General features: G+C 42.7%; 1 protein-coding gene across 11 annotated transcripts in view; it reads left to right on the plus strand.

Moving 5' to 3' along the window:
• The window catches only part of LOC139787417 (SET and MYND domain-containing protein 4), a 107,464-nt gene that overhangs the window by 68,951 nt on the left and 25,784 nt on the right, over window positions 1-12,729 (plus strand). For 2 of the 11 annotated variants that reach the window (XM_071726498.1, XM_071726497.1), the window contains exon 4: window positions 8,209-8,353. In XM_071726498.1, coding sequence (XP_071582599.1) covers window positions 8,277-8,353 — 77 coding nt within the window. In that variant the 5' untranslated portion in view covers window positions 8,209-8,276. Of the gene's footprint in view, window positions 1-5,193; window positions 7,344-8,208; window positions 8,354-12,729 lie in introns of those variants that run through there. The other 9 variants (XM_071726485.1, XM_071726488.1, XM_071726489.1 and 6 more) reach the window with 9 other exon arrangements.

Consider the following 12,729-nt stretch of genomic DNA (forward strand, 5'->3'; position numbering starts at 1 on the left):
AAAGTGCTTTCCGCGAGCGTATCCGGCGCATTATACATCGCGAAAAGCGGTCCCGGAAGGGCCGTTCACGATAATTTATTGCGCGGTTCTCGGCATAAACTAGTTTGCGGAGATGCGACGGTTTCAGTACGGAACTGCCCACGGATAGCCCGGATTACATATGGCTGCAAGATCGCCGTTTGGAACCCCCAAAAACCATACTGCTGCAGACCGTAGGATGATTTGAACAAGATGCTTTCAGTTCTCTCACGTGAAGTTCTTGTGTATTTTTGGCATCTGCATTTTCCGCGTTTAATCGCAAAAGCTCTTTTCAAGTAAATCAAGAAATTTAGAATTCTTTGGAGGAGGGTGGATAATTAAAAATTTATTAATTATAAGTTGTCATTTATTACGATTGCTATTTATTCTACATTCGTATAATTATTTATCCATGCACACATGCGTCGATCGCTATTGACTTTCTAAAATTTCTATCAATTACGTTTTGTAATTCAGACTTCTAAACTCTCACAGTAATAAAATAAATAGACCTCTACAGGGGATTAAAAATCGCGGGATGTGGCATACGACGTACTTAAATGTGACTTAAGATAGAATATAGATTAGAGAGCATAAAGAAGTGGATGCATGCCAGCAGTTTTCTTCGTACATTATAGCATATTTTATCGCATTTTTCGAGCTCGTTGACTTATCATCAAATGTTGCGAAAGAAGCTTGACGGGCTCTCCGGCTGGCTCGCGATGAGATTGATGACTGCGCGCTGACGCACTAGAAACTCTCTCGAAGAAAGAATCCGCGGCTTATCGAAGGACACAAAAAACAAAAATTCGTGGCCCGCGCCACGAGCCACGAGCACCACGCAAGAAGCCGCGCTACGAAGAAAAGAATCCGCTTGCGCACGACGAGTTTTACAGAAGCGAACGTCTCGTTACGCGCACGCTCCGGTCAAGGAGGTCGTGTGAGCTAATGTGACACCGGCGAATATGATATCAGTCGATCGTCCCTGTGTGTGACGGACGGTAAATTGATAAAAAGAGATTGCGAAAGAGACGCGAGAGTGCTCTTTATAAGAGCGATAAAAGAGCGCTGACGGGACGCTGAGTGTCATTAAAACGCCTTCATCTTATTAAAATGTGAAAAAAATTACATAAAAGTTCCGATAACGCTGTCTCGTGTGTCTAGATATCTCTAAATAATTATGCTTACGATATAAGAATTCTTATTGTCAAATAAAACGAATAAAAATGTTCAAAAATTTCTTGTTAACTATGCATGTTATGATGAGATAATGACGCGCCTACTCTTTCCATCGCGCGAGGCCCGCGATACGTATAGATAGATTTACAAATGTTTTTTTCATTCTCTCTTTTTTTCGAAAAGTGCTTATCTGGTAATATTACGGCATTTTGCGACGCCCACCGTACCGAGCGGTGCAACAACGTTTCATTTGGTGTCGTGTGTTTAGAGATCGGATTGCATGTGTCACAAAAGACGACTAATACGCCGACATAAGCGAGAATCGATCCGATAACTCTTCGCGTGGAAGCAATCAGGCTGAAAATCTACGCTAATAAAGATCGACTCAGCTCGTTAGAATACCGATAATATTATTAACTGCGTCGATAGCACCCCGATGAGCGAATTTGTTTATGTCATCAGAATATTTCCCGATGCGTCTCTTGCTCAATATTTCGTAGGTAGAATGAATACGGAAAGTGTAGGATGGGATACGACGTAGATTGAGACATGCAGACAATTGTAAGTGATGAATCCTAGGATTCATCGTGGTAATCATATGTCACCACTTCCGGAAATACACCTGTTCCGTTCCTAATCAGCAAGAACGCTTCACTAAATACGGTTTAAACTTCAGTCTCTAGTTGCCCTACCGGCCGTGCGAAATTTGCATTTAATGACAGTAGTCAGCGGTGCGGGACAGGATGTGCAGAGACGAGGTGTTTGGCCGAAGAGGGTGCGATGGTAATTTCGCGCCCTTACGGCGCGCTGCGATTAAAAGAGGCGAGTACATACACATAGAGGGGAAATTAATTTGAATAACTAACGTAAGTACTGGTAAGGTTCATTAGAAAAAAGTGTACACGCCCCGTAATGTGCGTGAAGAGCGAAGGGGCAAAGGAGGTTTCTTCCCCTCGCGGTAGACCCTACGACATTTTTTGTGTATTTTTTTTCGTCAGACAGCCGCACGAAGGCGGTCGCGCCGCAATGTTGGAAGAAAAGTCGATAAAAATACCATTAAGATCCCTCGGCGAATATTCCGCCGGCATTATTGTGCAATTTGCTCGAATTACGCGAATCAGCCGCGTCTTTCTGCCCCAACACGCGAAATGGCTTGCCTTCCCCGGCAAAAAAAGAACGCCATTTAGCGTCTGTACGAATTAAACGGCCGCCATGATCTTAACTACGAATTACGGAGGAGCTTCGTTTTGGCGCGCGTATCGCACGCGAACGTCCTGTTTAACGCGTGTTATGATATCACCGTTGTTATCTCGTAGTTAAATATGGCGCACGAGCTAACAGATGTATCAATTATTAACTACGCTGAACGGCCGGATAAATCTACCAAACGTTTCTTCCTGAAGTTCCTATAGAATTCACGGGAGAGAATTCGAGACCGATAAAGCTGCCAACGTTTTGCTTTACCAGTACCGCGATAACTTCCCATCTTGGCTCATAAATCGACCCGATTATCGCGAACCCTCGGCAAGATATGCCGTCAGCGAGCGTTTCCTCTACCGGAAAAAAAAAACACGCACGAGAAACGACCGCGCTGCACGAGAATCGGTGTTTCAAAAAAGAAGAAAAAAAAATAGTGATTGCCCGCAGAATTTAATACCTATCGGGGTTCGTCTAAACCTCTTGGTGGAAGGAACTTTATCTTATATATATAGGATTGAAAGGAGGAAGGTGTGTAAGAGGGAATCGTGACACATAGACGAGGACATTTTTTAACTCAATAAACCAATTACGTTGACAATTGAATACATTAGCAATCGCCGTTTATCACGCAATACTATTCCTAGTTTGTTGCTCAGCAATCAGTTTCCGAGAACGGAAATTGCGGTCACATTTCTTTGCGGGACGCGAAGGTACAAATTGATCGAAAAATCCGCGATTACGAAGTAACGCGGGCAGAAGCGCGGAAAGTCTTGGATATAATAATTTAATACAGGCGCGCCAGATATCTCACCCCGCGAGAGAACTTTTACCACGCTCTCGTAACGGGAGGAAAGAGAGAATCTTGCGACGACAATACTGAAAAATTCATACATTCCGGGGAAGAATATGAGCGGGATTGCGAATAGATAAGGCGAGCACCTGACACGCATATATGACAACTAACGGGGCATACGTGGTCGGACGTTAAATCGATACAACTGCCGACGGTCCTTCGGGAATTTCATATGACGTTACCGCGCGAAAGGTTCCATTTACGCCAAAAAGTCAAGTGTCGATATTTCATCAGAGGAGCAGCATCGATACTTTACGTTCTCAAGGATGGTGAACGTCGGTGCGATGTACAAATTCTCTCAGGCCGAATGACCCGACCGGGCTCTACGGACTTCGCTTTAAAATGTGCCCGAAATACTTTAAGAAAAGTGCAGTGAGAAGTTACGAGAGACATAATTGAGAAATTATATAGAGTGTCTCTTTTTTCAACGGTCCTACTTTCTAATCATGAATTTTTTCTCAAAATATAGAGTCCAGCGAATATGTCGAGAGAAAGATTATTATTTTTGCAATTTTCCTGTTTAACATTATGTATCGTTCTAGCTGAGTTTAATTAAAATAATTAAGCAAAGTTTATTTAAAATTAATTGAAGATTATAATTATAACATTATGATCTTATAAAATAATTATAATATTGCGATAAATTATTAACAGTATTTTCTTATCCTCTTGTTTCTACAAGCTTAGAAAGAGTTTGTCCTTGATTTGTAATCATGAATTATTAGATAATTAGATATGTAATAGATAATTATATATGTTACGCATATTTATTGAGAAGAATAAACATCAAATTAGCTGAAAAATCTGTTGTCAAAAAATAATATGCGAAAGTGTGCGTGAAATTTTACTGTAAAAGAACGTAATTTTTTAAAGGCAATTTTTTTATTAATTTAAATTTTTTAATTTACAGTTTCAAATTTAAAACGTTAAAAATTGTTAATTGTTAATTTTAAAAAATGTCAAGAATTAAATTTAAGGCTTTGTTAAATGTCGATATTCTGAGATTATAAATTTCAAACTTAAAAAGATTTTAAATATTAAATTTAAAAGGCAAAATTTAAAATAAATAATGCGAGACTGTAATAATCCAAAACAGGAAACTCCAAAATATCAATCATTTGCGTAGTTACGCAATTACATAGTTCACATGGAAATTCAAGGAACTAAGATTTACCACCCAAGACGATGTCGGATCTAGCTCGCCATTAAGTGGCCGAGGGGGAAAGTCACGTAAGAACGTCTCGCACACGGGAGCTCGAAGATTTCGCTCGGCGCACAATAGCAAAAAGTCGCAAGGTGCGGAAACTCCGAAAGAGCGAGGAACGTCACGGTACGACTTTATTACACGGCTAGTTCGATTTACGAGTTACTCGAGTCCAGGTATTTTCCACCGCAAGCAGGTGAGGTCGGCAGGGAGAGAGGCGGGAAGGGAGATCAAGGACGTTCGACGATAAATTTTCTTGGGTTATAATGGGGCTCTATGGTGGTGGAACGGACAGTGACGGGGGTGGATATCGGGGGTAGGATTTCTGCGTCGACTCAAGAGGCGACGCCGGGGTAAGACCGCACGGAACGACGGTGAAAAAAGGAGGCGAGGTGAAGGCGGAAAGACCAGACGACGTCGGGATCGAGAATGTCGTTATCGACGAGACATTTTTCGTGGCGTTTCACGATTACTCGACGCTTGCGAACGGTCGAAGCCAGAGGACTCTGCGATGAGGAGCGAACGCCTCGCGAGCCGTTTACGATCGAAATAGAACGTGTCTAAAATTATTTCTCTAGCTGTTCTAGACATAGAGAAAGAGAGAAAAGAGAGAGAAAGAGAGAAAAGAGAGAGAAAGAGAGCTTCTCTTCTTAGCAACGTTCTATCTTTGTCCCTTTCGCTATACATACGCACATATATTTGTCCCTCCTTTTCGTCCGCATTCTAGCGGCGTCTTCAGTCTAATACCGGTATTCCGTCCTAATACCTCGTTCGTGTCTATAAAGTAAACCCCTCATAAAGCATCGAGCCGGCGCGAAAGAGACGTGAGGAATCCCCGGGTACTGCGGTTTTCGCGGTGAACGAGAGTGGTCGAGGATCTTTAAAGTTTTACTCACCAAGTGGAGATAGAGGAGAGAGGATGGTGGGCCGGCGGTAATCCGTTTCAGTCATTCCGTATGCACTCGGGTGTCCCTCGGCCGCGGTCGTCGTGCTCCAAAACTGCGAATCAACGAAGAGGGAATCGGAAAGAAATCGGGATGCAGGTTCAGAATGGTTGAAGAGGAGAAGTGAAAAGTTTGCGTAAAAGACAGTCAAACGAGCCGTTCAAGTGAACTTTACTTAAGCGTTTAAGCAGTGGACTAAAGCAGGATCAAAAGCGGGAATTAAAACCGATATAATTTCGATGAGTAAAAGTTTTTCGATGCCACAGATACCGTAAAAAAATGTGCTGCCCATTAATTATCGTGAACGTATGTTCGAATTTTAATTTGTAACTCGATTGGGTCCTAAATACGTGTTAAGATAATTTATGCATTGATTTTATCGTCTACTTTTATTTGTTTGACGAAACAAATGTAAGCAGAAGTAATAGCGGAAGGACCGAAAAGAATACAAACGTCCGATATTCTTCTAGCAGTCAACCAATTTGCGAAGAAGGACTCGCCTCTGGCGAAGGAGGAAGTCCTCTTAAATTCGGGTCTCGCTGCTTCGTGATAGAGAATCCCCGAGTGGCTATTTCTCACGGGCGAATAGAGTCGTTTAATTCCACGGACTCGAGACGAGAGAATTCCTGAATCTGCCCGCGCGTCCGGTCCTCCTCGGCCTTTTATGATTCAGCACGGCGGAATGACTTTTTTCGGACTCGCGCTCTTCCAACGTTTCTTTCGGACTGAAATCAGAGTCTGTATAAAATTATTACGCGCGGATCTATAGTGGCATTTTCGTGAACAAAATATCTACATCGAGCTCCTTATATATATTCTGATCGTTGCTCCCAGCGATTTATCTAACAGCTACTTCTTAATCCCGAGAGTCCGCGGAATAGAGTCGCGCACGCGTCCGACGGCAGATACAAAATACCGAAACATCCAGCTCGTGTAATATTCAAAAGGATTGGTCGAGGGGAACGAGATGGCAACGTCGAGAGTAACGAGGCGGACTTCTAGTCGGTACATCGACAACTGCTGCGCATAAAGAAGTAAAAGAGACAGCGAAGGGAATTGATTGTATTCCGGAGAAATTCATCTCTCGCAAAAAGTAGAAAGTATGTACAAGAAGATTTAATCAAAACATAATTAGCTGAAAGTATTAAGAAAACTGGGATACCGAATAAGAGCGTAATAACTGAGAGGTAAATTAAGATAAAAATCTTAAGAGATAAATTCTTCTCTCGCGCGCGTACGAAAAGGACGCTTTTACAAAAAGACGGGCCAAAAGGAGGTAATAAGTAGCGGAAAATATATAAAACTGTACCTTAAAAGTAAAATGGAACAGAATGGTGAGAGAGAGAAGTCGACTTGTGTAAGCGACGCAATCGTAACAAACTAAGTGGGTACACTAATCTGCGATATAAAAACGCGGACGGGCCGTTTTTCAGCTCGTCTAAAGGCGATTCGCTCGCATACACAGGGATCTCGTTAACGGAGCGCGGGGAAGTCACGGAGAGGGAGGAACGCGGCACAAAGGGATTTCACGAGACACGGCACGCCGGGCGTCCTTCCGTGCACAAGAATGCAGGATCAGGATGAATTTTACAGGACCCTCTGCTCGTCGGAGACGCTGCGCTCCGGCCGGAAGGGATTCTTCCATGATTTCAGCGGGCACGTGATGGAAACCGCGGGCGATACCTGGACGTCGAAGATATTCGGCCGGATCGATGACGACGAGGGACGGATGAGGGCGGTCTTCGCCGACGCGAAAGTAAAAGACGTCGTGGCCGACACGCTCGCAAAGGTGAAGCCCCTTTTCAGAGACAAGGATGCGGAGATCTCCAGACGCAGGCGACTCGAAGGATACCAGCTCGCCGCCGTCGGCGAACACGACAAGGCCCTTTTACTGTTCAGTCAGGCTGTCCTGCGCGCACCTCAACCAGGTCACTTACAAATCGCGGTAGAACATCCATTATCCGAACGAAAAAAAGATTTATAATTTATTTTTACTGTATGTATTGTTACTTATGTCATTTATTACATCGCTTATACTACTTTTAATATCTCGTTTACATTTTTCTTTATTCAAAAATTCTACATGCAACAGATATATCACCGTCCCGCAGCTTGTATGGATAATTGACATTTTACTGCATGAATTATCTGTAACAAATGTGCCAGACTGACGCGATTAAATTATTAGATGCGATTGTTAAGACGGATCACTAATTAACATTATTCACAATCGTTGAAACTTGAGTTTTGTGCTAATATAAAATAATACACTTACATTGTTCCAATAATTAGAACGCAACTATACGAATGTTTAATTAAATCATATATAATTATTATTTACTACAAATATAATATAATTACTATTTATTTGATTTAATTATTAATTGCTAATTAATTTAGATTTATATTGAACTAAAGCATAAATTGGGCTGGAAAATCAAAGGCTATTTGATATATCTACGTTACATATGAGGTCCAGCCGATTCTTTCTCAAATAAATATTTTAATATTTCTATTCTATGAATTCTATACATGCATAATGCGCGCGTAGATCTGAAATATGCGTCGTCGAGTTGATCGCGTATGTTCTGGTGTCGCGCCAAATCCGCACAAGTGGAATACTTAAATCTTACTCGCCGCATTTTCTAGCAACATATACGTCAATTGGTCGAAAGACTTCGCGTTTTCATGGCTTCATTGGCTTTGTGTCGATAAATTGTTTACGTTCGCGACGGTAATCGATGAGCGGGTCTCAAGGCCGAGCAGCGATATTTTCCCAAATCATACGGTATCGACAATATCTGTCTCAGGTAGAAACAAGACGGTTGATCAGGGTCTGTCGTTGCCCCTGGCGCTGTTGGGAAGAGCCGAGATCTTTATGGCCCTCAAAGAATACCATTTTGCACTGGAGGACCTGCGACTCGCCGCCGAACATGATTTGCCGGATCAATCAATGTAAGCATTGCCGTCTCAATTCACAGAATCTCAATTTTAGAAACGAGAAACGACGTTGAACCATCGTAATGACAACAAAAGCGGGCGTAAAAATCTCGAACTACAAGCGAATGAGATTACGATCATAGAATCTATTTGAAATCATTCCGAAATAATTGCAAAACGTTTTTATTTTAAGATTTCATTGATTAAAATCCAGTTTCGAGATGGAGGCGCGTTCTCGCCGAATTTCCTGGGTAGACATCGCAAGAGAATCCGCGAATTCGTGGATTTCGCGATGTTTTCCATGTTCCTGCGTGTTTTCCGACTGTTCTCTACAATTTTCCCGAGTCACAGTTTCCCCAGACGCACATACGAATTTAATTGTGGGTGTATCTGTATCCTGGGATTGTACGCGCTCGCCTGGGTCCACCGAGCCCGGTATAATGCGGCAAGGGATGAGGTGGGATACACGCGCGCATACTTCCTAAAATATTCAGAAGGGATGGGCACTTGTGTGCCGGGACGGGCGCGGCGGCCGCTACCGAACGAAACTAGACTCCGGTTTTAGCCTACCCTCTCTGCGGTACCGTCGCTGGCTTCCCGCTAGGTTAACCTCGTGAAACTAGCCGTACGACTAGGCGAAGTGGCCTTTGAGTAGACGAACAATAAACATTTAATGCGGCGCTTTTGAGAGCGGCATTAACCCTCCGGTCGCCAAACCGGTGAGACGGATTAAGCGAATGAATCGTGAATTTTTAAACGCCATTAACTTTAACGCGAAAAATGCGTTATTTAAAATTGGAAAGGAGATTTCAATTGCGCGGCAGAGAAGTCCCGATACGCTCGACGATCTTCTGGGAGTTTGGAAACTTTGGGGGACGATCAGGATTCAAAAATTATTGTCGTTGATGTTCGTTCCTGGTATTTTAACTGTCGCTTTCACGCTGCGAACACGAATTCGCTAATGCGAAAAGATTATCGTAAACATGAAACTTACATTACGCACGGAACATTGCACTATTTTGCAATAGAGGGAACTTAATGAGTCGCGTGATTCGTCGTTTACTTCGCAAAACGGGACCAAATTTGAAAAATGTGTCCTGTGTAACAAACGCGAGCGATCTTCCAACTCGTCGCCCTCGTATTACTTTCCGAATCGAAAAGAATCAAAGAACGGAAGCTAATCGATCGTTATTTCGTATCAAGTGTTTGAACCACCCTATATGTAACACGCGCGCGATATTGTGTTGATTAAACCGCCATTATACACTGCAGGAAAATATCATAAAATTCCCCACGGCGATATAATAACGAAGGTAATTCGCTCTGCGTTCGATAGCGATCAACGGGATTAACAGTATTTACTCTAATACCTTGCAATTGGTTACAAAAAGAATCTATTAGATTTTCAAAAGAGAATCCGTGTATAGATACATTTACGAAGAATTCGATAGTTTTTGAAATTTTCGGAATCTTTTTGTATTAATCCCCGAATGCACGAACTTTCCTAACAAAAATTTATGAATAGCAGGAAAATATAATTTTTTAAATATTAAAATCGTATTGCCTGAAAGATAACTTGAGATTTATACAAAAGTAATAGGAGAAAATTTGAGGAAACCGAAAATTCTGGGGAGATGTTATAAAAAAAAGATTTTGCAAGATCTGAAAAATGTTTGTTACGCGTCTAAATTTTAAATGAAAGTTTGAATTGTTCGTATTGTTTCGGCATGATTATATTATAATCTGACGCTATCTGAATTTTCGGAAATTTCGCTGTACAATCTCGCTTGCCTCGCTTTAACGATCCGCATTCTCCGGTTTATCGACGCAGACAGACATAGTTATCATTGCATCAATCGCGAGTAGACGCGAGTGAGCCGCGCTCATCGCCTGGTCAGTGGTTGGTGGACGTACTGCAAAATCGATAATATAAACACTGTGCAAGCCGCGGGCGAGCGGGCGTAGTAGCTGTTCTGTCAATTAAAATCGCAGCTGAATTAATGACGGATAAATGCGGACATGACGGATTACGTAGAATGGATTTTATCCGGCCCGCGCCACCCGTTATCCGTCCCGCGCCGCAAACGGTGTTATATTCGGGGAGAACGGCCAGGGGAACGTTCTAATTATAATTGCTACAATTATCGATGAGCGTCACGCAGAATTCTCAAACGCGGCCGAGTCATTAGAAACTCGACGCGCGAATGCGCGCGTAACGAGTACGGCGGTGAATATTATCATTTTCGACGATTACATGTTTTACGATCGCTCTAAAAATTTGTATGAATAACATGACGTGCGCGCATATATGTATGTGTAAGTATAGGGAAAATGCGTGTTGTAACGACAGAAATTATCGGAGTTTTCCCGTTGAGAAATGGCTGGGTTTGGTTGTAACGGTGTTTCTCTCCCCCCCCCTCTCTCTCTCTCTCTCTCTCTCTCTCTCTCTCTCTCTCTCTCTCTCTTCTGCGTGAAGTACGCAAATTTTTGCGAATGCTCTTGCAAATAAAACAAATAATATTTTGCAGAGGGAAAGGACGCCGCATTGCGAAATAATGTTCGCGGGATGATACTCGAGAAAACACATTTGCTTTATCACGGAATAATAGTCAGCGTATTTTGCGCGAGTGTAATTGCGAGGGGCTATTTCGCGAGAACAAAAGGCGGAGGGAGAAGCTCCGAGTTCGATCCTATCCCACGATTCCGTATCAAATTCCATTTTATAGCAATTTTCGTGTCTCGCGTTTTTATCCGAACGTCATAGTTAAGAACCGCGGGAAGGAGAGCTAAAGTTAAAACGGAAAAGGGGGAACTCTTCATGGGCGGGATGCACCGTGCTGAATTTAAATCGAGCAAAGCGATGCGTAATTTGTCTTTCCCCGCCGAAGAGATACAAACGCTCAGCGGCAGGAATATTCCTCGCCGTACAAGAACCTTTTAAAACGATTCTTGATGAAAAAGAAAACGATCCTTGTATAATGCTAGCGTGACATTTGCGTCGTCCTCATTGTTATTGCAATTATTCGATATTAGGATATCAAGGGAGCGATAAATTCTAAGAAAATTCAAATTAATGCGCGCGCGGTAATTTAACACGATCGTCAAGGGAGATAGAATCGTTGAAGGAGCATTGTCCCGAGTACTTGAAAAATATTCCCAGCCCTCGTAATTCTGTTTTCCGACACTTAACGGCCGAGAAATGCGCCGGCCGGAATTCGCACTCGGAGCCAGGGGTAGAAGGATAGAGATCGGCCAGATACGAGATCGAGCCATCAGCTAGAGATAGGAGCTTCCTCGTCGGGGTCACGCGCGCGCGCGAAATTAGATCGGCCCCGATTTCCCGCGCGCAGGCAATCCGCGACTGGATAAATCGTAGATACGAGCCACCCAGTAGCAATGAACCCGTTTTTTCCTCCCCCTCCGAATCCTGACCGGACCGTGCTCTCGTTCCCGGGGAAAAAAACGAGATGGATGTTGAACACGATCGGGATAGAGGAACAGCCAGGCGAGGAAATCTCGTACGTTAGCCCGTCAGTTTGGCAAGAAGGATTGCTCCTCGAGTCGGCCCGCACGTACCTACAACGGCTTTGATCCAGATTGCGGTAGCTTTCGGGGGATAAGCGACGTAGGACGATGCGATGCGACGCGACGCGACACGATTATTGGGATAAACATGCACGTGGGAAAACCTGGAGCAATGTTTCGCATGATGTATATATTGTATATGATAATACGAGCGATAAATTTCGTCTGTCGCGTCAAGCGTGACATATTTTATTATCGCGTAATTTTATTTCATATTTTAAGCTTGAAACGTATGTTACAGTGTTATCTCAGAAAATAATGACATTTAATTTTTTTTACTAACGTTTATATCTTTTTTTATATCTTACGAGTTCTTCAATATAGAAAGAGATTAGAAAGAATAGCTCAAAGTTATTTCCATACCTAGATATCTATTTATTTCGATAAAGAGAAATCTGCGGCTAAAGATATCTGCAATGGTTGATGCAACGTTCGTGATATTTCCGGAACGATAATTCTCCAATGGACGTGCGCGCGTCGTAGTTCGTAGTTCTATCAACAGAATCAATCTCTTATTTTGACTCTTTGTAAATTATATAAATTAAAAGTGCTCCGGTTTTATTATTCCTCCAACGAGCGAAACAGGCCGAGAGCTTTGATCGTAGACAATGCAGAAGAGAGATTTAATTATCGAAATAAAGAGCGGGCGGGAGGAAGCGAGGAGGAGCTCGAGGAACGCTTTCGTGCTCGAAATGACGGAAAGATTCTCTCCCATCATCGTTAGGAGGATACAATTTATTAAGCGGGCGATTAAAGCGTAAAAAACGCATTGTAGATTTATCGTCTGAGAATTTTACGAAATAAAA

The sequence above is a fragment of the Temnothorax nylanderi genome, unplaced genomic scaffold (assembly GCF_030848795.1).
Source record: "Temnothorax nylanderi isolate EJ_2023f unplaced genomic scaffold, tnyl_v1.0 TNYL_tig0009_pilon, whole genome shotgun sequence".
Lineage (NCBI taxonomy): Eukaryota > Metazoa > Arthropoda > Insecta > Hymenoptera > Formicidae > Temnothorax > Temnothorax nylanderi.